The 23,500-nt window shown below is 51.6% G+C and overlaps 1 protein-coding gene across 4 annotated transcripts; it reads left to right on the forward strand.

Moving 5' to 3' along the window:
- The first annotated feature begins 1,181 nt into the window (after positions 1-1,181).
- ULK3 (unc-51 like kinase 3) lies at positions 1,182-19,697 on the forward strand. 4 transcript variants are annotated; one of them, XM_035113474.2, is made up of 16 exons: positions 1,182-1,451; positions 2,510-2,650; positions 3,737-3,857; positions 4,482-4,586; positions 5,414-5,557; positions 6,410-6,492; positions 7,399-7,554; positions 8,321-8,426; positions 8,715-8,755; positions 9,369-9,471; positions 11,702-11,766; positions 12,122-12,200; positions 12,743-12,783; positions 13,377-13,424; positions 15,092-15,158; positions 19,024-19,696. In XM_035113474.2, exons 1-16 carry the CDS (start codon positions 1,356-1,358, stop codon positions 19,038-19,040), a joined length of 1,413 nt encoding a protein of 470 aa, XP_034969365.2. In that variant the 5' UTR covers positions 1,182-1,355; the 3' UTR covers positions 19,041-19,696. The 4 variants fall into 4 exon arrangements, with proteins under 4 accessions (XP_034969365.2, XP_034969362.2, XP_034969363.2 ...); XM_035113471.2 differs by lacking the exon at positions 1,182-1,451 and having other exon boundaries at positions 2,514-2,760; positions 19,024-19,697; XM_035113472.2 differs by lacking the exon at positions 1,182-1,451 and having other exon boundaries at positions 2,514-2,760; positions 3,708-3,857.
- Positions 19,698-23,500: the final 3,803 nt, after the last annotated feature.

Below are 23,500 nucleotides of genomic sequence, written 5' to 3' on the forward strand. Positions count from 1 at the left end.
GCCCCAATTTATTTATTTCTCTCTTTTAGGGGCAAGGGCCACAGGTTGCACATGTCTGCTGTAGGGGCTGGCACTTGTCAGATTAAACAATACGGGGCTAGACGCACCAATGACCTCAAGTTATGTTTAACTCAGGTCTAGCCAAGGAGCCTTTCAACATCTGGAAGGGACCACAGTTCCCATCAGCCCCAGTCAGCCTGGCGCACTGGTCAAGGGTAGGGAGAGGACCCTGGTCGAGCACTTCAGCTGACCAGCAGTTCCATGCATTACTCAACAGCAGCTGGGCACCCTGAGAGCAAGTGAGAATACAGGGAATGGCCATAGCTCAGCCCCAGCAGCTTTCTGCCTGAAGTTCCTGCTGGCCAGCAGTGAGTGGATGGTCCAGGGACTGGATGTGGCCCAAACAACACGGTAGATGGAAGAGGATTTTTTATTTTGAAGTATTTACTGTATTTAATGCAACACGTTAGTTACGCAATTGAGCCTTTTGCAGAGAGCGAGGGCTGGATGTCCCCAAAGGGGGGGGGGGTTGGTGGTGGTGCGTTAAGTCTTCCTTGCTTTCAGCATTACAAAAGTACTACTTTCCAAATCAAATTTTTGTTCTGTGATTATTGTAAGTTGCTTGGAAATGCACATGCAAAGCTAATGCACTGTTAATATTTTGGAATTTCAAAGGCTGAAGCAGGTTTTGGCCAATGCAATTTTATTGCAACAACCACCTTTCTGCTTGTCCTTCAGACAACTTCTCAGAAGTCCAGCACTTTTCAACATTTATTTTAAAACGTGTTGAATACGGTTACCCACAGGGACATGCTAAAAAACACCGATCAAGAGCCACTCTTAAAAAAGTTTAGTACCAAAGACAACCGATCACAGCAGCGGACGGGAGCCTGAAAGCCGCGTCGAGATCGAGGGAGACGGACTTTCTTGCCATCGCGCGCGTTGTGTTGAGCTTGCGTCCAGTCCTCTTCCATTTTTTACAAAAGGGGGGGTTCAGCATTTCGCAGCGAGGCTTATTTGAGCCAGAGCTGCTCAGCTTCTGCTGATGCTTCTTTCCTTCGTCGACCAGATGCGAATTAGGGGGACGATCCAGGGGTCGCTTCTCCTCTTCCCCGCCCCTAAAGCAGACGCGCGACCGCGGAGGCGGAGTTCCCGCGAGCGCTGCACCGCGCCGCGGCTCTCCCGCGGGTCGCCGCGAGGGGGCGCCCGAAGGCGGGCTTCTGCCGGCGCTGCTCCGCCTCCCGCGCGGCCGTTCCGGACTCCGCCGACCGGGAAGCCAGGCGCCCCCGCGGGGTCCCAGAGAGGGCCGGGTTCCGCTCGCCAGCCTCCGGGGGCCGCATGGGGTGGTCGCCGGGATGGCCGGCTGGGCGCCGCCGCAGCTGGAGGACTTCATCCTGACCGAGAGGCTGGGCAGCGGCACCTACGCCACTGTCTTCAAAGCCTACAGGAAGGTAGGGGGGAGGGCCTCGGTTGCGGGTGGGCGCGAGGTCCGGGGTTGCGGGGCGCAAATGCACGAGGCAGGGAATCCTGCCTGGCCCAGAGGCCGCGGTGCGGAGCCTCCACGCCCGGGAGCAGCCTACCTGCCAGCGCCTGCTGCCAGCAGCCATGGCGGAGGCTCGGTGAATCCTCCGGGTTCGGAGGCAGCCGCGGCAGGGAGAGGACTTTCCCGGAAGCAGTTTGGCTGTCCGCTGTTGGAGGCAGGACGCAGGGTGGGTGATGCTGGGTGTGTGAGGGCTGTGGGCGTAACACTAAAAGAAGACACCCTAAGTCAGGGGTCGGGAGAACCCTTGGCGCTCAGGATGTTGCTGAACTTCGGCTCCCACCGTCCCTGGCCCTTGGCCGTGCTTGCTGGGGCATCATGGGAGTTGGAGTCCAACAGCAGCAGGAGGGCCAAAGCTTCTCCCATCGCTGCCCTGCATGGTTTGGGTCCCAGGTGTCTCACTCTGGCCAGAGGCCAGATGTGGCCCTTCAGGCCTCAGTAGCCTTAAGGGCTTCCTCCAGCCTCCAGCCCTCATTGACCCTCCTTTGCATCCTCCTTGAATGTTTTCATCTGCTTGGAGTGTGCGTCCTTGTACCTCTTGCTCCCTTGGATGATGGAGATCGAGGGCAGGCATCCCCAAACTTCGGTCCTCCAGATGTTTTGGACTACAGTTCCCATCATCCCTGACCACTGGTCCTCTTAGCTAGGGATCATGGGAGTTGTAGGCCCAAACATCTGGAGGGCTGCACTTTGGGGGTGCCTGATCAAGGGAGTGTAGAAACTGCCCTGTCGCACAAAGCTGTGTTTGTTGCTCTGCCCACTTTGGCCTCTGGCCTTGCCCATCAGAAGGGAAGGCGGACCCTGGTGTGGAAAAGACATTCCCTCTCCTGATCTGAAGGAATGCCCATCTCCATAGCAACTTCCCTGGACCTCGCAAGACCTTCCCTGAGATTTCCACCGTCAGGACTTGAAGGTGCTTGTGTTGCTGACATTCGTTTGCGTGGTGTTGTGTGTTCTTTTCCTGGCTAGAAGGACGTCCGGGAGGTTGTGGCCATCAAGTGCGTCAGCAAGAAGAGCTTGAACAAGGCGTCTGTGGAGAACCTCTTGACGGAAATCGAGATCCTCAAGACCATCCGCCACCCGCACATTGTGGAGCTGAAGGACTTTCAGGTGGGGAGGGGAGCCCGGCTGGGCTGGGGTGTCAGCCAGGAAGACTCTGGAGCCTCCAGCTGGAAAACGGGGGAGTTTTTATTCCTCGGATGTGTGACTCATCCGATAAGGTGGGGAACCTTTGGTGCTCTGGATGTTGCTGAGATTTATGTGCCACTATATCATACAGAAAACAATATCAAAGTAGTTTACAATAATCTCACTATATAAGAAAGACACATTAAAAATATGAAATTGGAGACTGTCAGCTAACTATTATGGAAAGGTGTATTATGAATTTCATGCATGAGCCTGGCAGAACAGCAAAGATTTCAGCAGGTGCTTAAAGGCCGAAACGGAAGGCAGTCCTTAGCGTGGTTTAACAACCGACCTCTTGGAATTGTAGCTCCAAGAGAGGAATAGGGGTCTCGTAACAACACTTAGCGCCCCTTAAACTTAGCGCCCCTTAAACGACAGTTCCCAGGATTGCAGTGGGGGAGAGAGAGGGAAACCACAGCTGTTTAAAGTGGTAGGATATTGCTTCAAATGCAGAGTGCAAATTGCACCAGTGAAGCTAACTTAGCAAAAGTTATTACCTTTAATACCACCTCCAAAAGTCAATTCCAATTATGACCTTCACACCTGGAAAATAAAAATGCCTCTGCCCTTTGTTTGCATGTGTCTACTATGGGGGTAAACTGAATGTCTCCTGGTGGGGGAGTTCCATGAGGCACAAGAATGCTTGCTTTGTGTCGCCTCCTTCCTGAGGATTGTAGTAGAGGAGACACGTAGTAAGGGTGATAGATGATCTGCACAATTAAAGCCATTTATGTGTTAATACTGGTTTGAGACACCCACTTTGCTGACTCTTGAGATTGACAGTGCAATTCTATTCATGCTTACTCAAAAGCAAATTCCAGAGTTTTCAATAGGGCATATTCCCAGGTTCCTGTGCATAGGATTGCACTCAATGGCATCACCCAGCTGCTTCCACATTTGTGTTTGCATTCATAAGGACTAGGAACTTGCAAACAGAGAAATGAACTTGATGGAGATAGGACAGGGTTTGTCTTTCTAGAAGCCTGATAGCACCTGCCTGCCTTTTAGTGGGACAAGGACTACATCTACCTGATCATGGAATTTTGTGCGGGGGGTGACCTGTCTCGCTTTATCCATGCACGGAGGATCCTGCCGGAGAAGGTGGCTCGCATTTTCCTACAACAACTGGGTAAGGAGTTGGAGGGGAAAGGAAAAGAAGCGGGGCATGGAGCTCATAGGTAGAACCATGCAGGGCAGCGATGGGAGAAGCTTTGGCCCTCCTGCTGCTGTTGGACTCCAACTCCCATGATGCCCCAGCAAGCACGGCCAAGGGCCAGGGACGGTGGGAGCCGAAGTTCACGTTTGTGTGCAGGAAGTCCCAGGGTTAATTCCTGGCATCTCCACTTTAAAAAATCTCAGCCGTGGGGTTTGGATTCAAACTGTGCTGACAAACAAAGCTATTTCATCTGCAGAACGGCAAAACCATTTGCAAAGAGAAAACATCCATTTGTGGGTGCGGCTCAAACTGTGCCTGCAAACTTTATTTGGCTGGAGAACCATGTTGCAAAATGCAGAGAAGTGTGGAATTTCAAAGGATCGCTGTGTTTCCCTTTACATCTTGGCTCGAGATGTGTGAAAGGGAGTTGCATTTTCTCCCCTATCTCTGTGCCATGGCGGGTACCAGAGAAAGGAAAGGAAATCTTGGAGGCAGAGGAGTCTGTTTTTGGGGGGAAGGAGACTGTTGGCTGGAGAGGGATGCCTTGACAGTCCCCTGCCACCTGCAACATGTGCTCTCTCCTATTTGTCCCAACAGCCTGTGCCTTAAAGTTCCTCCATGACAAGAATATTTCCCATTTGGATCTGAAGCCTCAGAACATCCTGCTGAGCTCCTTGGATAAGCCTCACTTGAAACTGGCAGGTTGGTGTGGGGTAGGGCTTGCCCACCAGGCTCGGGGGGGGGGGCTTCTTTTGTGCTTTCAGGCCACCAGGCTCAGGTGCTCCTCTCCCCCCACATTATTTTTCTCGTTCATGTGCCAATCTTTTATTTCAATCAGTCAATCCCAATGGCTAGTGTTATAGCCACACAGAGGGTCAGAGGTTCCCCTTGCCTGCTTCAGCTATTTCTGTACACCTTTTGGAGATATTTTTAATGTATAGAAATAGTTAGGATAAATCATAATAGATAATGATAAGAAATTAAAAATACCAAATGCAACAAAGTAGAAAACTATAGCAATACAGTCACTGATACAGTGGTACCTCGGTTTATGAACACAATTGGTTCCAGAAGTCTGTTCATAAACTGAAGCGTTTCATAAACTTTCCCATTGAAAGTAATGGAAAGTGGATTAATCTGTTCCAGATGGTCCACGGAGTACTTAAACTGAAGCGTTCATAAACTGAAGCGAACTTTCCCATTGAAAGTAATGGAAAGTGGATTAATCCGTTCCAGATGGGTCCGCAGCGTTCGTAAACTGAAAATTCGTAAACCGAGCTGTTCATAAACCGAGGTTCCACTGTAACTGTAACGTACAATAGGCCTGAGTAGGGCTAGCTTTCCTCACTCCGCAGCCAGCAGAAAATCTTAGGGAGATCCACTTTCTTTCACCAGCCTGCTCAATCCCCAGTGTGGGATTTCTGGTTGCCTGTGGATAACGGGCCAGTTGATAAATGCAAGGTTACAATGTCATGCCCGATGACAATTTTTCTGGGTCGCCTTCCCCCTACCCCACCCCCCCATGCCAGATTTTGGATTTGCCCAGCACATGTCCCCAAGAGATGAGAAGCACGTGCTGAGGGGTTCTCCACTTTACATGGCCCCCGAAATGGTGTGCAGACGGCAATACGACGCCCGCGTGGATTTGTGGTCCGTGGGGGTGATTCTCTATGGTAAGTCCATCTTTCGGTTTTGAGGGGAGGTTGGGGCTCTGCCTTGACTTCCCAGGCACTGGCTAAAGTCCATGCTGAAGCTGAGAGGCTGCGCAAAATGAATGGGGAGGGTTGAATAATAGAATCACAGGATTGGGGAGCTGGAAGGGCCCCCAGGGTCATCTAGGCCAACCCCATGCAGGGCAGGAATCGCAGCTAGAGAATCCCTGGCGGATGGCCATCCGACCTCTGAAACCTCCAACGAAGGAGATTGAAATACCTATACTAAACACACACACACACACACACACACACACACATCGCATATTCTTATGTTCTGGATAAGGTGCAATGGGAATAAAATGGCAGAAAGTGCTGTGTGTAGCTGTGATCTCCGATGGGCTGGAATTTCAATTGTTCTTTTGAAGTCCTGAGTATACAAAGGCCTGCCTGTATCAGGGTTCTCCCCCCTCTTTGCCAGCATTGAGGGCTAGAAACTTAGCTCATTTTTAAAAGGGAGAGAAGCAAGCGTCTAGTTCTGCCTGGGGATTGCCTGCTCTGCGGTTGCTCTTGCCTAATCCTACATCCGCCTCCCTGCCCAGTTTCTGACTATGCCCCTTCCTGCCTTCACTGGCCCCCAATGCTTCCATTTTTATGGATGCTGGTGCCAATAACTATAAAGCTGAGACTGGTATCCATGGCTACTTGCCACAATGGCCTTTTTCTCTCTCCTCCATCGGAGGCTGTCTTGGGTTCTTGCGACAGTTGAGCACTGCTGAGCATTGGGGCTGGGTGGTGGTAATTCAGGCTAGCATGTGACACACATGTGGCTCCCTGTCTTATTAGGGGACGGGGGCTTATTTCCCTTCTCAGAGGCTGTGTTTGGCCGGCCACCTTTTGCCTCCAAGTCCTTCACTGAGCTGGAGGAGAAGATCCGCAGCAACCAAGCCATCGAGGTAACCTTGTGGCTCCTGGGGGTGTTGGTATCTGTGCAGTCCTGGGGAGGGACTGAAAGGAGGTTCCTTTCCCTGCCCTGCCATCCTGACCCCCAGCTCCACCACCACCTGCCACCAAGTATTGTTGAAATAGATTTGAAGATTCCCATCACAGATCTCCCAACTTCCTGCCAAGATTGGTCCAACTTGTCACACCTGTAGGGTTCCATTTGCAGGCAAAGATGAATGTAACTTGGTCTGATCATCTCAATAATGTCATTCAATGGCTTGGCCCGGTTCAATCCAGACCCAGGGCAAAGGGGGGGGGGGTAGGACTGCTGTCAGGCAGAGTGTGGGGGATTCTGCCTCCCCCTGCCCCTAATTGGTCCTCAGACTTTTTGGGACCTCTCCCTCCCCCCCCTTGGTTCCACAGACACCCCCAGTGCCCCGACCCTACCCTATAAAAAGCAGTATTCAGAATAGCCATTACCATGACCCAGTAAGGAACGTAATAATACAAGAAAATTCAAAACAGTAATCATTAATTGCACATATATCAAAAATCCAATTAAAACACTTTAGTTTAATTAATTCAGCAAATCTGACAGTCATTTACACTTCCAGGGTGCCCCTAGGGAACCCCACAGCCCACTTTAGGAACCCCTGGATTAGACTGTAAGCTCCTTGGGGCAAGCACCTTCCTTTTCTCCTTTTGAAAATACATGTTATTCTCTCGAGAGCCCCATGGCTATGCAAGTACCACCGTGGGCCAGTGGGCCCACAATCCTTGGCGTGGCACTCCAGCGTACATGAAGGGATTGCTTCCCCCATCCTGTTTCCAGCTCAGCTCTGCCGGTGCCCAGAGGTGAGGTGAGGTTGGGAGCTGCTCTACCTGTGTCTCAGCCTTCTGCCTTGCCCCCCCCACAGCTCCCCAGCCGCCCCCGCATCTCGCTGGAGTGCCGGGACCTCCTACAGCGCCTGCTGAAGAGGGACCCCCAGCAGCGCCTCTCTTTCCAGGAGTTCTTTGCCCACCCCTTTGTGGACATGGAGCACATGCCCGGCCTGGAGAGCCTGGGCAAAGCGGTGAGTGGGAAGAGGGCTAGAGAGAGCCTGCGGGGTGGGGTGGGGGGTTTGCAGGATGTGGGTCTGGGTTACCAGCTCGGCACTGGAGCTGGTGAGGTGGGGGGCTGCCCCCTCCTTTGTAGGCATGAGGGCAGCCATTTGGCGACGTGGAGGGGAACCATCTTCTGAATGTGGGCATAGAAATGGGTCAATTTCCCCATCACCCCAAACATTGCTCCGTGTCTCTTTGGGGGCATTACAACAGTCAAGATCTTGTTGAGAATGCTGGTTCTCAGAGGCAAGAGTTCCTGAACACAGAGGGATGCAGCTGTACAATTCCCTCCTCCAGATACTTAACCAAGAGGAAAGGGGCCTTTGGTCAGCCCCAAGGGCCACATTGCCTTCTGGGCAGCCTTCCAGGGGCTGTACGCTGGCGGTAGGCAGCAGGTGTGACCCTCAGCCTTGGCTCACACCTGAATTCAGCTGTTATTTTACACACCTCTCTCTCTCCAGGCAAGCAAGAGGCATCAGCTCCAAGTCCAAGGACGCTTTCCAGTCAAGCAGAAGCATGGGGAGAGTGTGGGCCAGGGCCAGGTGGCGGGGTGGACTGAGGAGGGCCCTGAGGGCCTAGTGGAGAGGTTTGGAGGGCCACATATGGCCCCCAGGCCTAAGGTTGTCCATCCTCCGCTTAGCCCAAGCTGAGCCTGCCCATGGTCCTTGAACCAATTCCCCTCTTCCATTCCTCCTCTCCCGCTATTTATCCATCCTGTTTCTCTTCCCTTTGCAGTCGTCTCTCGTGATGGAAGCGATAAAGAAGGACCAGGAAGGAGACGCTGCTGCTGCCCTTTCCCTCTACAGCAAGGCCCTGGAGTACTTTGTCCCTGCCTTGCGCTGTGAGTGGCCCAGAAGTCTTTTTTGTTCCCCTCCTTGCAAAACTGCCTTGCCCCACAAGTGCCACTCAGCTGCTTTGATTGGCAGAAGCAGCCAATCAACGTTAATGGGGGCCGCAAAATTCCCGTTCCGTATTTGTAAGAGGCTGGTTGATGTCCCTCCGTCTCCCTATGGAGCTCAGAGCTGGCGATGGGAGACGGGGAGTTGTACTGGGATCGTTTCCCATTTTCTTCGCTCACTCCATGGACTTTCCCCCTCTCCCTAACCTGCCTCTGTCTTGTCACCCTCAGACGAGGTCGATGTCCGCAGGAAGGAGGCGATCCGATCCAAGGTCAGTTGACGGTCCTCCTTTTCAACCAATGGGAAAGCTGTGAATTGGGGCGCCCTTGGGCAGAACTGTAAATATTGGTGGGTGCATGAGGTCATGGTCAGGGTTCAGCCAATGAGGGAGCAGAGCAGTGGCAGCTGGTGCTCATTGGGCAGAAGGCTGGGCGGTCAACGGTAGGCGAAGCCCATGACAGGCGGAGATTTGTTCTCGCTTTGATCGACTTAGCCCAAAGGCTGCTCAGAAGAGCCGGAATTTAGTCTGATGCCTTGGAATCCATGTCAAGGCCCAAGCTTGCAGGCCTTCCTGAGATGTCACACCACCAGAACGTAAGCAGAGCCCTTATGCTGGATCCGGCCAGTGGCCCATCTAGTCCAGAATCCTCTTCTTGCTGTGGCCTGCCAGAAGCGCTGGATCTGAGCCCAGCAGCACCTCTCCCTGCTTGTGGTTCCCAGCAACTGGCCCCCAAGAGCAGGCTGCCTCGGGCAGTGAAGGTAGAAGATAGCCTTCGTGGCTGGGAGCCGCAGGGCTGGTGCCACAAGCAAGAAGGCCCTGCTTTTCTCTTGCACCTCTGAGAGTGACATTTCATGACTGTATCATGTCGTTTCCTTGTGCTTAGGTGAGCCAATACATTTCCCGAGCGGAGCAGCTCAAAGCACTGGTTGCTTCCGACAACAAGGCCCTCCTTCAGCAGGGCTGCCCTGCCAGGGACATCTTGAAAGGTAATTTCCAGAGCAGAGGGCTGAGTGGGGCACAGGGGGGTGGTCTTCTTTTTGAGAACAGCAGCCAAGAGCACTCTGCACTTTGCAACATGTTTTCGTTAGGAAATAGGAGTCAAACCAAAAGGCCCTTTGGCTCAATGGCAAGTCAGTGCCTGAAATCCTGGAGAGTCATTGCTGCTGGTCAGTAGGTAATACTGAACTGGATGGAGCAATGGTCAGACTCTGCATAAGGAGGCAGCTTCCTAAAATGTTGAACTGCAGAGTGTTCCTGTTCCCGGTCCTCAGCCTTGTCCTCCATTCTGTTCCTCCTGCAGCCAAGTTTTCTCTCCTCCATCCCAAGTCAATATTTTATGTCCACTGAACGTATTCAGCCCCACTGGGTTGTTAATGGGGTTTCCTTTTCCCAAAGGTTTTTTTTTAATGCTACTGCAGGAATCTGAGGATTCCCAGCAGCCTGCTGGTTCCCCCTCCTTGGCACAGCTGCTTCCATTTCAGCTGATAAGAACTGGCAGTGAAAAAATTGAGGTCGCTATCGGTAGATATCAGGTGCAGGGAACCTTTGGCCCTGCAAATCTTGCTGAGCTGCAACTCTTGTCAGCTGCAGCCAGGCACAGCCAACGGCCAGGGATGGTTAGAGTTATAGCTCAACAACATCTGGAAGGCCAAAGGTTCCCTCACCTGGTACATGTGACGATAATGCCACACGTGTGCATCACATGTAAAAAAAAAAAAAGAGCAAAGTCCCTTCCCCCCCATGGAGCTTGCAGTTTAAAATTTGGCGTGGGGAAGACAACCAAAGTTGTGGGGATGAGATGGAGGCAAGGTTAAGCGGAAATAAGTAGTGAATTCAGCAGTAGGTAGCTGGGCTTCCTTACAGTGATTGGGGCTAAGGCAGGCATGTCAAACCTGCGGCCCTCCAGATGTTTTGGACTACAATTCCCATCTTCCCCAACCACTGGTCCTGCTAGCTAGGGATCATGGGAGTTGTAGGCCAAAACATCTGGAGGGCCGCAGGTTTGACATGCCTGGGCTAAGGCAAGGGAGAGGACTCTCTGGCTTCCAGATATGTTTCTACATTCCAACTCCCATAATCCCTGATCATTGTTCATACTGGCGAGGCTGATGGGAGTTGGGGAGGGCGTAGTTCTCCCATTCCTGTGCTCTCTTCTCTGAAAGTTCTATGGGCTGCTAGGGAATGCTGTCCAAAGTCAGTCTGTGAGCCTTTTGTCTTTACATATATGCTGTAGTAGCAGAGCCCCCACCCATGCGACGGTCATCAGCAATTTCCTTTCCAAGCAAAACCAGCATATTTCGCTGCTGTTTCGAACACCTAAGAAGCCTTCTCTTTCCAGTCTCTTAACTGCATGTACTCATTGAGTTGTTTGCTTACCTCCAGCAAAGCCAGTGTGGTGTAGTGGTTAAGAGCGGTAGACTCGTAATCTGGGGAACCGGGTTCGCGTCTCCGCTCCTCCACATGCAGCTGCTGGGTGACCTTGGGCTAGTCACGCTTCTCTGAAGTCTCTCAGCCTCACTCACCTCACAGAGTGTTTGTTGTGGGGGAGGAAGGGAAAGGAGAATGTTAGCCGCTTTGAGACTCCTTCGGGTAGTGATAAAGCGGGATATCAAATCCAAACTCTTCTTCTTCTTCTTCCTCTTGTTGTACTCTCACTTGTCAGGCACTTCCAGCCCTGGTCTCATCCTTCCTGTAGGATGCACGGCTGCTGGTCTCATTTTACGGATGGGCAAGTTGAGGCAACCTGTGGCTTAGCTGTGTTGCAAACTACTTAGAGCAGGCATCCCCAAACTGCGGCCCTCCAGATGTTTTGGCCTACAACTCCCATGATCCCTAGCTAACAGGACCAGCGGTCGGGGATGATGGGAATTGTAGTCCAAAACATCTGGGGGGCCGAAGTTTGGGGATGTCTGACTTAGAGATTTTTTAAAAAAATATGAAGTAGTATAGTGAACCAGGACCACACCAGTGGGCAGGCACCTGGACTGGAACTTCTTCCTGTTAGGTTTTTTACTTGCAGGCAGGTGTGTTTGAGGGGCTGTAGTGACTTGCAGAAGTTTCGAAAGTGCCGCCCTTTCCTTTGCTTGCAGCCCGAAGTGTTGCAGCCCACTCTGTCCTCACAGGACTCTACCACCTTGCTCTGCCGCATCTGGATACCGCTTGGCCTCGCCTATGCTGGATCACACTCATTTTAATTTAATTTATTATTTTCTGCAGAGATGTCCAGGGATAAGCCTCGCCTCTATGCTGCTCTGGAGGTGGCATCGGCCGCTGTTGCTAAGGTCAGCCACCAGGGGGGAACAGAGTGTTGCTGATTTGCCCATGGGAGAGCCCTTGACTCCCAACCTCTGTCCTGAAATGAAAGCGGGAGTCTGAAATTGCATTGTGATGCTTCTGAGTCTCAGTGGATGGAACCCACAGGAGGGGAGAGGGCTGCTCTTGTGCATGATTCCTGCTCACGCGTTTCCCACGGATCTCTGGCCAACCATGGCGAGAGCAGGGTGCTGGAATAGATGGGCCCCCACTGACCTGATCCAGCAGGCTCTTCTCATGTTCTTGCCTTATGTTCGTTAGGGGGAAGACGGCTGTTTGCTCCTTTTTGAGCCCTGATGGAGTTGCTCTGTGTCTCTCTTCCAGGAGGAGGAGGGCAAAGATGACAGCGAAACCCTTGATCTCTACCAGCAGAGCCTGGGGGAGCTGCTGCTCATGTTAGCTGGTAAGGGGGGGGCTTGTGGGGGGGTGTAATACAGGTAGCAAAAACAACCCTGCTCTAGTAAAAACCCTTTCCTTTAAAAAAGGATTCCATTCCCCAAAGCCTGCAGGAATAAAACTATTTTCACCTGCTGGCGGGAGGACATCAAAGAGGGAGCCAGTCTGGCTCCTCTAGGGAGGGAGCTCCAACGTTGTTTGGGAGCAGCCACCACCAAGAAGGCCCTTTCCCACGTCCCCACCAAGCGTGCCGGGCCGGGGGGGGGGGGGGGCGGGCAGCGAGAGAAAGGCCTCTCCCAGAGATCTCTGCCCCCCTCCACCTTCCAGGATTGATTGATCGATTGCACTCCTCTGCCACTTTCCATTCAGTCAAATCCCAAAGTAGCTTACCATGTACAACATAAGTCATATTGAAGATTTAACAAATCACCAGCAAAGCAAAGCAAAGCAACTACAATCCATAAAACACCATTAACGAAAATATGCCAAACATCACAGTTACAGCATGAATCATATTAGTATATGGTTTTCTTTCCTTCCTGCCTCCAGCTGAGCCTGCGGGAAGGAGACGGGAGTTGCTGCATGCTGAGGTCTGTAACCACCTGGTCCCTGGAGCTGCTTGGTCCCTTTGCTGCTGCTGCTGCTGCTGCTGTTATTTAGGGGCAGGGGGCGGGGGAGCCCTATAGGGTGCATTTGGGGAGCCAGGGTGCCCATCAGGGGGCACTAAAGGACACAGGCAGCAGAACTGACGTGGTTCAGCTGTGGTGGACCAGCAGCAAAATGTTGCAGTGTGGGACACTCCCGGTCCAAGATTCTAGCCACTCCAATCTACCCCCTGCAAACTTTAGTCAGCAGCCTGTCACTTCTGAGCCCCCTGTTGAGCTTTTTTGGGGTTCCCCACCGTCAGGGCATTTTTGCCCCACTTTTGTACCTCTGCAAGCCTTGGGGAAGCTTGTGCCAGTTTGGCTACGTAAATGATTGGCACTCACAGCGTGGACATTGGAAACAGGGAATTGTTATTTGTCTGGTTCGAGGTGCCAGGCAGGAGGGTTTCCACATGGTTTGCCATCCAGGTGCTGACAAGACTCCGGCCTGCTCAGCCTCTGTGTTGGCATGACCCTGCTTTGAACTGGGGCTCCTTGTCCTTTCCTCCTAATCTGACTGAGTGAATGACTGTTTGCAGATCCAGACACTGATGGGCCGAGCAGAATACCTGAAAGAGCAGATCAAGGTACAGGGGGGCACTTTGTGTTCTGTGTGGGCTGCAATGAGGGCATGCCTGGGCATCACGGGGCTGGCAGAGGAGGCTTGGCTGGGGCAGGGCATGAAAAAATAGATTTGGGTGGTTTGTTTCTACATTGCTTTATTTATTATTATTATTTGTAAAAACCCAGCCTCAAAGCAAAGATAATCTTTTCTCAAGATTGGCTGAGTGCCATAGAGTTGGAAGGCCCATCCTGCAATGCTGGAATCTCAACGGAAGCATCCTTTGCAGAATCCGTGCTGTGGGAGTGAGGTGGCCTTTGGGACTCCGTTCCTGCCTGCCGTGTGCTTGGTCCCTGGGCTCACTTCCCAGAAAGGCTCATTGCCTTTGGAAGAAGGGCCTCCTTGGAAGCCCCCTCTTGGCCTGGTGCACGGAGAGGGGGCCTGTGGGGCCCTCCAGGCACTGCCAGACTCCTACAACCCCTGGCACTCGCCTTGTTAGCTAGGGCTGGTGGGAGTTGGGTGTCCCTAGAGGGCTACCTGCCCCCCTACCTTTCCCCCTTCCGGAGATACAATTCCAGAGCCCATTCATTTGCATGTTCAGAGACAGCAGGCCATTGGCTGAGAGCTCTGGAAGGAGGCAGGAAAGCACTGTTGCCTTAACATCCTTCTTCAAGAATATGCAGGTCCTTTTGAAATACTTTAAATAAATGAAATCTTGCCGGCTTCCTGGCTCATTCCCTGCTGCATGGGGCATAATAGTGGCCCCCCTTGGACTTTTGGGTAAGGAATCTACCTCTGAATGCTAGTTGCTTTCTCTCTCTCTCTCTCTCTCTCTCTCTCTCTCTCTCTCTCTCTCTCTCTCTCTCTGTGTGTGTGTGTGTGTGTGGTACTCCAGTGGGGGAGGGCTGTTGCCTTCCTGTTCTCCTCATGGGCATCCCAGAGGCCCCGATGGAAACATGATCCTGGTCTTAGATGTGGGAATGTTAGGGATGTGGGTTAGGATATATTATTAGATAGATCCTATCCAAGCTTGTGTTAGCAAGCTTCCAATATCAGCAGAGTGACATTCCCCTTTTGTGCGCAGCAAAGCGTGAGCGTTAGGTTTGTTAGAACCTCTGCAACAATATTATACTTCAATATTATACTTCCTGGCAAATCCCCTTTGTCCCTCTTAAAAGAAATACACGACACAATAGTATTAAAATAAGATAGAGTTTACTCACATGACATCCTGAGTTAACAGCATAATCTCAGAAAGGCAGGCTTACGTAGAAAAGTTACAAATATATACATCTGGAGACTACTTAGTAAAGTGAGGCTCCATCTGGTCTCTCTCTTGGCAGCAGGCCAAGAGGGAGAACCATCCTAACTGGAGATTCTCTGGAGATGTGTTCCCGTTGAAGGAAAAAAGGCTAAGAGAGAGAATGGCTGCTGGCTAGGGGCTTTTGTCTGCCAGCTAATCCATCTCATCTGCATATCTGGAGGAACAGGAACTGAACTTAGTCAGGTGTCCCTTCAGGTGAGTTCCTCTTAGTGGACACTCTAGGAACTGTTGTGACTTGTCTGCCCCAGTGTTCCATCCCACATTAGATGGGCTCTTGCTCTGATCCAGCCAGGCTCCTCTTGCGCCCTCAGAGGAGATGACCCACCTCCCTACCTCCTCTCCCTCTCTTCCTTCTCCTTTTCCTCCAGATGAAGGAGTCGCAGTGGGAAGCTGAAGCCATTGGCAAGGAGGGGATGCTGGACTCTGTGAGAAGCTGTGAGTGCCCGTTCTTTTCCTTACCAAGCCTTGGCTGGGTTCTGTTGGCGTTCTTTATTCATAGACTCATAGAACTGTGGGACCTTCAAGGGGCATCTAGTCCAACCCTGCAATGCAGGAGTCTCAGCTAAACAATCCCTGGTGGATCACTTCATAGAATCCTAGAATGGTAGAGTTGGAAGGGAGCACAAGGGTCATCTAGTCCAACCCCCTGCAGTGCAGGAATCGTTCGCTCAATGTGGGGCTCAAACCCCTGACCCTGGGATTAGGAGTCTCGTGCTCTACCGACTGAGCTATTCCTCAGGGTCTCCCAAAGCATTTCTCAGCAGATATTTATACTTTAAAAAGAGAAAGTGACCATCCATGGCTACTAACCTTGACGGCTTTGTTCTGCCTCCTGCCGGCTGCCTTTTACCTCCACGGCCAGAGGCAGGAAACGCTTCAGAATCCTAATTGTTGGAAACTGCAGGAAAGGAAAGTTGCCCATGTGCTCAGATCCTGCTGGTGGGCTTCCCACAGGCATCTGGCTGACCCCTGTGAGAACAGGATGCTGGGACACTGGCCAGATCCAGCTGCAGGGCTCTCCTTGCATTCTTTAACGCAGGACAAATTTTCATTTTTCCTATAGCTGTTCCCAAAAGCAAGCTGGAACGAAGGCTCAGTAAAGGCCAGGCATCATCTCGCCTCCCTGGGATATTTGTGCAAGCAAATCGGGGCAAATGCTGGAGTGAACAGGCCCGGCACCCACTGGGAGTTGCTGGGCAAAAGGCAGGGAGGCAATTGTGGCAGGCGGAGCCACAGTTCATGAGAGGTGGAGCTGGCTAATTCTAGCTTTGAGTCTACAAGGGGCATCACTCATAGAGTTGTAGCATTGGAAGCCAGCCAGCCAGCCCCCCCCCACCACCACCATGCAGGAATCACAAGTGAAACATCCTGGACAGTAGGCCACTGAGACTAAGGAGGAGCCTGACCGGCATAACCACGTACCTGGGCTAGTTGGAAAGTAAGAAAAGAGGCAGGTGTAGGCTGACTGAGAGTGGCGAGGCAGTGTGCCCTTCGCCCAAATGGCCTACTATGCTGAGCAGGTAATCTGGGGGAGCCCAGAGAGACACAGAGTTGCAGCTCTGCAGCCCAGCCCAGTCTCCCCACTTTCGGGTTCTGACTCTGCCTGCCACCTGGTGCCTGCGACCACCAACGCCTGCCCTCCCAAGCGAATCTGCAGGCCGGTTTTGTAAAATAAAGTTTCCCCATCCCTGCTGCGGGTCATGTGCGGTGAACAGTTTGCACATGCGCACATGTGAGCTATTTTGAGTGGAAGGGAATGGGGTCAAGTGCCTCGTGCAGGTGTGCAAACGATACTTTTATTTTGCTTAAGTCTCAGTTGAGGGTTGAGTCTGCAGACTTCGTAAGGTGAAAGCAAGGGTTGCCCCCCCCCGTAAGCAGGACTAATTGTTCCATTGCAGGGGGGCTGGGTGTGTGGAGAGGGAGAGTAGGGTGGGCGGGTTGTGGGGTGGGATCTGGGTTGTGGGGGGGGGGTGTATGTGTGTTACTATATAGACAAAAAACTAGGAATTGCAGAGCCCCCATTTCAGTGATCTGCTGTGCTATGTGGAGTGGAACAAAACCCTCATTTTGGGGGGGGGGAATCAGACACAGCAGGGCTGCCTGTGAGGTTTCTGGAGTGGGGGGTGGGGGAGGTGGCCACATAGTTCCTCCTTCCCAGGGAGACAGGAGACCTTTGTGTGCTTCTCCTTCCAGTTTGGGAGGGGTCTGCAAGTCGCTGCTCCCCCTCCCCCTTTTGAGCTTGGCCGGTTAATTGGAATTAACTGCCCTGTTGGTCCTCTCTCCCCACACTTTCTTTCCCCGCAGCCGGGCCTCAGGAGCATTCGACTTCCCCAGGGGAGGAAGGGGCAAAGAGACCTTTTCTTCTCCCTGCCAAATGGCCTGGAAATCACAAAGCCTGGGAGCAGGGGCCCGTGTCTCTCTCCACCCCTACATTTGCACGCTTAATGAATGGGGTGGGGGAGGCCTCACTCTGCTTTGCCCAGGGCAGCGGGGTGGGGGGTGGGGAGGCAGGCTGGTGTCCAGGACCCAGAGAGACAATCCTTTGAAGGGGGTGGAGAGGAGGAGAGGGGAAATGCTTTTCCCAGGAGCAGCCACCATGCTAGGCAAGCAGCAGTCGTGGGGATTTACTTTTTTATTATTTTTATTAAAGCAAATTTTATTTTAGTTTGGGGGTGGGGCCAGAAACACTCAGCCTCACATTTGACACGGAAATCTCCCCAGAGGCTCAGAGGGTGCGTTTTATGATGATGATGATGGGGATGGGTTTATCGTTTTAATCCTTCATCTTTGCTTGCCGTAAGCCCCTAAGCCTGGGAGAAGTCAAATGAGGTAGATGGGGGTCCCGGCAGGCGGCAGCAACTGCATCTGGCCAGAGTCCCAGCCTGAGCTTGTGGATGGGCTTCCTGGGCTTAGTTGTGTCCCCTCGCCAAGTGGCTGCATGTCAGTTTCACACACACACACACACACACACACACACACACACACCAGGCTCACTTCTCTGGTTCACTCCTTAATCCGACAAGGCACAACAGTTTATCGCATCAAGGCATTTGCATCCTGCATCGCAAGGGGGTTGGACTAGATGACCCTTGGTGTCCCTTCCACCTCTGCCATTGCTACTTTCCCCTTCCTCTACAGTAGCCTTCCCCGTGTATTTGTTTTTGGTTGGTCACCGCGGGCAGTATTCAGTGCCAGTCCTACTCAGAGTGAACTCACGGAAGTTAATGAGCAGGGCTACCTTAGGACCATTGATTTCAGTGGGTCTTCACTACAGTCCATTGCTTTCTTGGCCGGGGTGGTAGTAGTAGGTAGCTAATACAGACTTGCAAGGGAAGCCTGCTTTAAAATATTGTTGTGTAATGACACATCTGCTCATGGTGAGAGTCAGCCCGTACCCATTCCTCCCCCAGTATTCCCACCTTCTGTGAGTTGCAGCCAGGTTCCCCCAAATGTGGTGTGTTTCAAGGAGGGAACAAAGGAAGGAGGAGGGGGAAAAACCTCCTTCTTGCAGGAGTGCAAGTATGTCAAGGAGATCCATTTGGCCCTGAGCAGAGCAGCTTTCCACATACAGAGCAGTTCTTGAAATAATCATTTATCACTTATTAAACTAATGATTATAAAATAATAGTTAAAATATTGCCTCAAATTATACTGCCCACTTCTTGAGCAACAGTAGGGAGCCTCACGCCCAGGAGTTGGATGTGGCCCTCCAAGCCTCCCCGTCTGGCCCTCGGGGACTCTCCCAAGCCACAGCCTCCCTGGCCCTGCTTTGCACCTGGCTAGAATGTGCCCCCGAACTCAGAGCCCCTTCCTTCTCTGGGGAAATTTGCATTAACTGTTGGGCCTGCTTTTCCCCTGGCTCCGCCCACCACTGACATGCAGCCTGTAAAATAATAATAATTAATAATTTATTTTTTATACCCTGCCCATCTGGCTGGGTTTCCCCAGCCACTCTGGGCGGCTTCCAACAGAAATTTTAAAATACAATAATTTCTTAAACATTAAAAGCCTCCCTAAACATGGCTGCCTTCAGATGTCCTCTAAAAGTCTGGTAGTTGTTTTGCTCTTTGACATCTGGTGGGAGGGCGTTCTACAGGTTGGGTGCCACTACCGAAAAGGCCCTCTGCCTGGTTCCCTGTAACTTGTAAAAGGTTGCTCAGAATGGACTGTGGCCCTCGAGCTAAAGAACCGTCCCCTGAGATTGCTGCGTCTGACTTGAAAGTAGGGATTTTCGTTTTCAAACAAAGATGTGAATTCATTTTGATGCTAGTCAGCTTCTTTTGTGTTTTCTCTTCTGCAGCCTGTACCTTGCAGTAGTTCCCTGGACAGTGCCCAATGGATTCAGCCCCTCGACCCCCACGAACGACAGGCGGTCCTCTTGCCTGGACACAGTTTATGCATTGAAGATTCGCGGTGGCTGTTGGCGTGGAATTGGGTTTGGGCTTTGAACACACACACACACACACACACACACACGGAGGGAGGGAGAAGGGAGCATTCTTTGTGAAGTGTGAGGTTATTTAAACAGCCATTGCTTGTATAGTGTAATTAATTTATATACTGCAAATTGTAATTTTGTTGAGCAGCGTTAAGTGTAAGCGGAGGCTCTTCTAAGCAATTTAATGTACAGGAATCAAGCTCAGGGCAGCCACATGCCCCTCTCAGGAGATGCAAAGCATGGAATCAAGAGGGGGGGCTTTCGAGAGTCTGATTGTATGGGGAGGGTCTTTGCTATAATGGTTGGGGTTTTAGGTTCTCTGGTAGGGGGAAGAGCTGGGCTCACACTGAGCACTTTACTGTCTTCACCTATAAACTGCTTTCTACTTCATGCCCTCGAGAGAGACGTGCTTATTCCACCAATTTTGTTAAGCACAGGTCATAGGAGGGGAGGGAGTCGTTCTGTTCAGTGAAAGAGCTTGATTAGACTTTTCCTCCCCAAGAGGGAGGAAACTGCTGTGGTTACATTATCCACTAAACTGGGACGCCCCACAGTGTTTTATTGCTGGGGGGGGGGAGAAAGGGAGGGGGCTTGTAAAAGAAACTGAGCCTAGGAAGCTGCCTTCATGTAGTCAGACAATGAATCTGTCTAGCTCAGTATTGTCTGCACTGACCGGCAGCTGCTGCCCAGTATTCCAGGCGGGGGGGGGGGCAGGCGAACCTGGGACCTTCTACACACAGAACGTCTGCTCAGCTGTGAGGCCCTTCCCCCACACGGAGGCAGCGGGGAGAGACAGAAATGCCTTTGTTTTGCCTTGGCTGGGCCCACAAAGGCTGCTGTAGCAAAGGCTAGCCAGGCCCATCTGCCTTCTGTGCTCCCAGGGCGGTTGCGGGAGGCTATTAATAGAGCTCTGGGAGAACCTTGCCAAGACCCGGCTTGTCTTAGCCACAGATGATGGAACCCCCACTCCGCCCCTGTCATGGTTTGGGTCGGAGAAGCTTTTGATTTGTCTGCCTTCAGCTCTCCTCCTCCTTTCCCCACCCCCCTTGAAGGGGAGGGTGGGCATTTTCCCCTCCCCCTTAACATCTGGCTTGTGCTGCTTCCCAAGACCCTCGAGGTCTTTAGCGAGGCTGCGCTCTGTAGAGTCACAGCGCTGCCAGTTGAAGCCTCGCTCAAAGGAAGCAGAGCGACAGCAAAGATGATCCTGTATGAAATCCTCTCTGCAAAAATCTCTCCCAGGGTGGCGCCCAGCGTGAAGGGGAGCTTGCCGAGGTCTCCCTGCCTTAGTTCAGCACCGTCGTAAAGCATCATTTCAGCGGCACCGACCAATGAGCAGTTTACACCTTTCGTCCTGCGCAATTAGTCCCCTTGACTGCTGCCTTATTTTACACCATCAGCGATGCAGAAGTGCCACACCTGCAGTTCTCTCTGAAGCTTCTGCAACGGGGTTTGTGGCACCCTCCATCTCCTGAGGTCTCCTAAATGCTTCTTTACCTGTGACATAGCTTGCTCACTCCCTTTCTCTCGTGCAACATACGGCCTTGTTCTCTTCCCACCCAGCAGTTTCCCTTCCAAGAACACTATATGATTTAACCATTTCAGTCTTCAATTATGCATGGAAATGTGCAGAACTGAATTTAGGGCAGCAGGAAAACTGATCAGGATTCACAGATTCACTCATCCCTTCCTCTCTGCTAGTGCTCGGCTGCCCACTGCACCAACAAGCTGACCTGGTGACCGATGCCCGTTGCAGGCCGGGGGGGGGGGGGGCAACAAAAGAGGCAGCGGGTGGTCGAGCGAGCAAATTCTAGTTTTGTCCCATTCTGCTCCCTCCTGAGCCTTACCAGGGTCAGTGCTGAGCCTAAGAAATAGGAGAAAGCCGGCAGGCAGGCGGCCACCATGGCTAGTGACGGCACAGACGCTGTTATGGATTCCCACAATGCCCTAGAATCATAGAGTTGGAAGAGACCACAAGGGCCATCCAGTCCAACCCCCTGCCAAGCAGGAAACACCATCAAAGCATTCTTGAAATATGGCTGTCAAGCCTCTGCTTAAAGACCTCCAAAGAAGGAGACTCCACCACACTCCTTGGTAGCAAATTCCACTGCCGAACAGCTCTTACTGTCAGGAAGTTCTTCCTAATGTTTAGGTGGAATCTTCTTTCTTGAAGTTTGAATCCATTGCTCCGTGTCCGCTTCTCTGGAGCAGCAGAAAACAATCTTTCTCCCTCCTCCATATGACATCCTTTCATATATTTCAGCATGGCTATCATATCACCCCTTAACCTTCTCTTCTCCAGGCTAAACATACCCAGCTCCCTAAGCCATTCCTCATAAGGCATTGTTTCCAGGCCTTTGACCATTTTGGTTGCCCTCTTCTGGACACGTTCCAGCTTGTCAGTATCCTTCTTGAACTGTGGTGCCCAGAACTGGACACAGTACTCTGAGCTTGGTGCCTTTCCTAGCTGCCTGCCCTATGGGCACTTGTGAGACTTCAGCTCCCATGATCCATGGCCATTGGTCATCTTTGCTGGCGCTGCTGATGGCAGTTTCTGATTTGATCCCGGAATGTCCCGCTTTCCCTTAGGGTGTCCCTATTTTCATTGGTGCATAAAACTTATGAAAATAAAGAACAGTGAGCACCAGAATCTTAGTTTATTTTTAAGGGAAGGGCCACAGCACACTGGTTAGACTGAGCAACTGCTTTGCATGCAGTCCTGGGTTCATAAAATCAGAATGGTAGAGCTGGGAGGGACCCCCAGGGTTATCTAGTCCAACCCCCTACAATAGGGGTTCAGTAACCTCTCATCCTCTCTCCATGTCCTACATTGACTTTACAAACTTCTATCATGTCACCTTTTTCTGGCCTTTTCTCCCAACTAAAAAGTCCCAAATGCTGCAACCTTTCCTCATGGGGGGAGTCATTCCATCCCTTGGATTGTTTGGGTCTGCCCTTTTCTGAACTTTTTCCAACTACTGTATCCTTTTTGAGATGAGGCAATAACAAATCTATGTGCTTTGACTGTGTGAACTCAAGGCCAGATGTTTCTGGCTTTTGTCTAAGACCAGCTTTTGGGGTTCCTGTTAAATCATCCCTTTCTCTGCCACCATGAGAACTGAAATAGAGGAGACCTTGATGGCAGAAAGTGAGAAGGAATTAAAGAACCTTTTAATGAGGGTGAAAGAGGAGAGCGCAAAATATGGTCTGAAGCTCAACATCAAAAAAACCAAGATCATGGCCACTGGTCCCATCACCTCCTGGCAAATAGAAGGGGAGGAAATGGAGGCAGTGAGAGATTTTACTTTCCTAGGTTCCATGATCACTGCAGATGGTGACAGCAGTCACGAAATTAAAAGACGCCTGCTTCTTGGGAGAAAAGCAATGACAAACCTAGACAGCCTCTTAAAAAGCAGAGACATCGCCTTGCCGACAAAGGTCCGTATAGTTAAAGCTATGGTTTTCCCAGTAGTGATGTATGGAAGTGAGAGCTGGACCATAAAGAAGGCTGATCGCCGAAGAATTGATGCTTTTGAATTATGGTGCTGGAGGAGACTCTTGAGAGTCCCATGGACTGCAAGAAGATCAAACCTATCCATTCTGAAGGAAATCAGCCCTGAGTGCTCACTGGAAGGACAGATCGTGAAGCTGAGGCTCCAATACTTTGGCCACCTCATGAGAAGAGAAGACTCCCTGGAAAAGACCCTGATGTTGGGAAAGATTGAGGGCACTAGGAGAAGGGGACGACAGAGGACGAGATGGTTGGACAGTGTTCTCGAAGCTACCAACATGAGTCTTACCAAACTGCGGGAGGCAGTGGAAGACAGGAGTGCCTGGCATGCTATGGTCCATGGGGTCACGAAGAGTCGGACATGACTAAACGACTCAACAACAACAATTGAAATTAACATGCAATTGCAATGGATCTGCTGTCATTAAGACTAGCACCGAGTGCAGTCCCTTCTTTCTTCAAATATGGAAAGTAGTACTAGGTCCCCCAAAAAAGTGCAGGATAGCAAGGCTTTCTGTGTCTGGATCACAACCGCAAAGTGCATTGTGCACAACCCACTATTTGCTGCCCCTGCTATGCAGGCAGGTGGAAGATCGTGGCAAAGCACATGCAGTCTGTCAGTTCACAGGCTGCTCCCGGGATTCCAGTGCAGCAGAAACAGCCTGCAGATCCCACTTCAGGTGTGGCCTATAAAGGCTGTGAACAGGTGAGCAATGCCTGGAAGCAATTTCCTGCTCACTGGACAAGTCACTGGATATTTTATGGCAGCTGCTATTTTTGAACTGCTAACCTGCTGAGACTTAGCTGCACTCCAAGAGCTGTGGGGTCCGG

Source organism: Zootoca vivipara, chromosome 9 (genome assembly GCF_963506605.1).
Source record: "Zootoca vivipara chromosome 9, rZooViv1.1, whole genome shotgun sequence".
NCBI lineage: Eukaryota > Metazoa > Chordata > Lepidosauria > Squamata > Lacertidae > Zootoca > Zootoca vivipara.

Excerpts from the sequence above, each read along its gene's own strand:
- ULK3 (XM_035113474.2), top strand. The coding sequence starts at position 1,356 with ATGGCCGGCTGGGCGCCGCCGCAGCTGGAGGACTTCATCCTGACCGAG. Across the intron at positions 2,651-3,736 it reads TGGAGCTGAAGGACTTTCAG|TGGGACAAGGACTACATCTA; the intron begins GTGGGGAGGGGA and ends CCTGCCTTTTAG. Across the intron at positions 3,858-4,481 it reads CATTTTCCTACAACAACTGG|CCTGTGCCTTAAAGTTCCTC; the intron begins GTAAGGAGTTGG and ends TTGTCCCAACAG.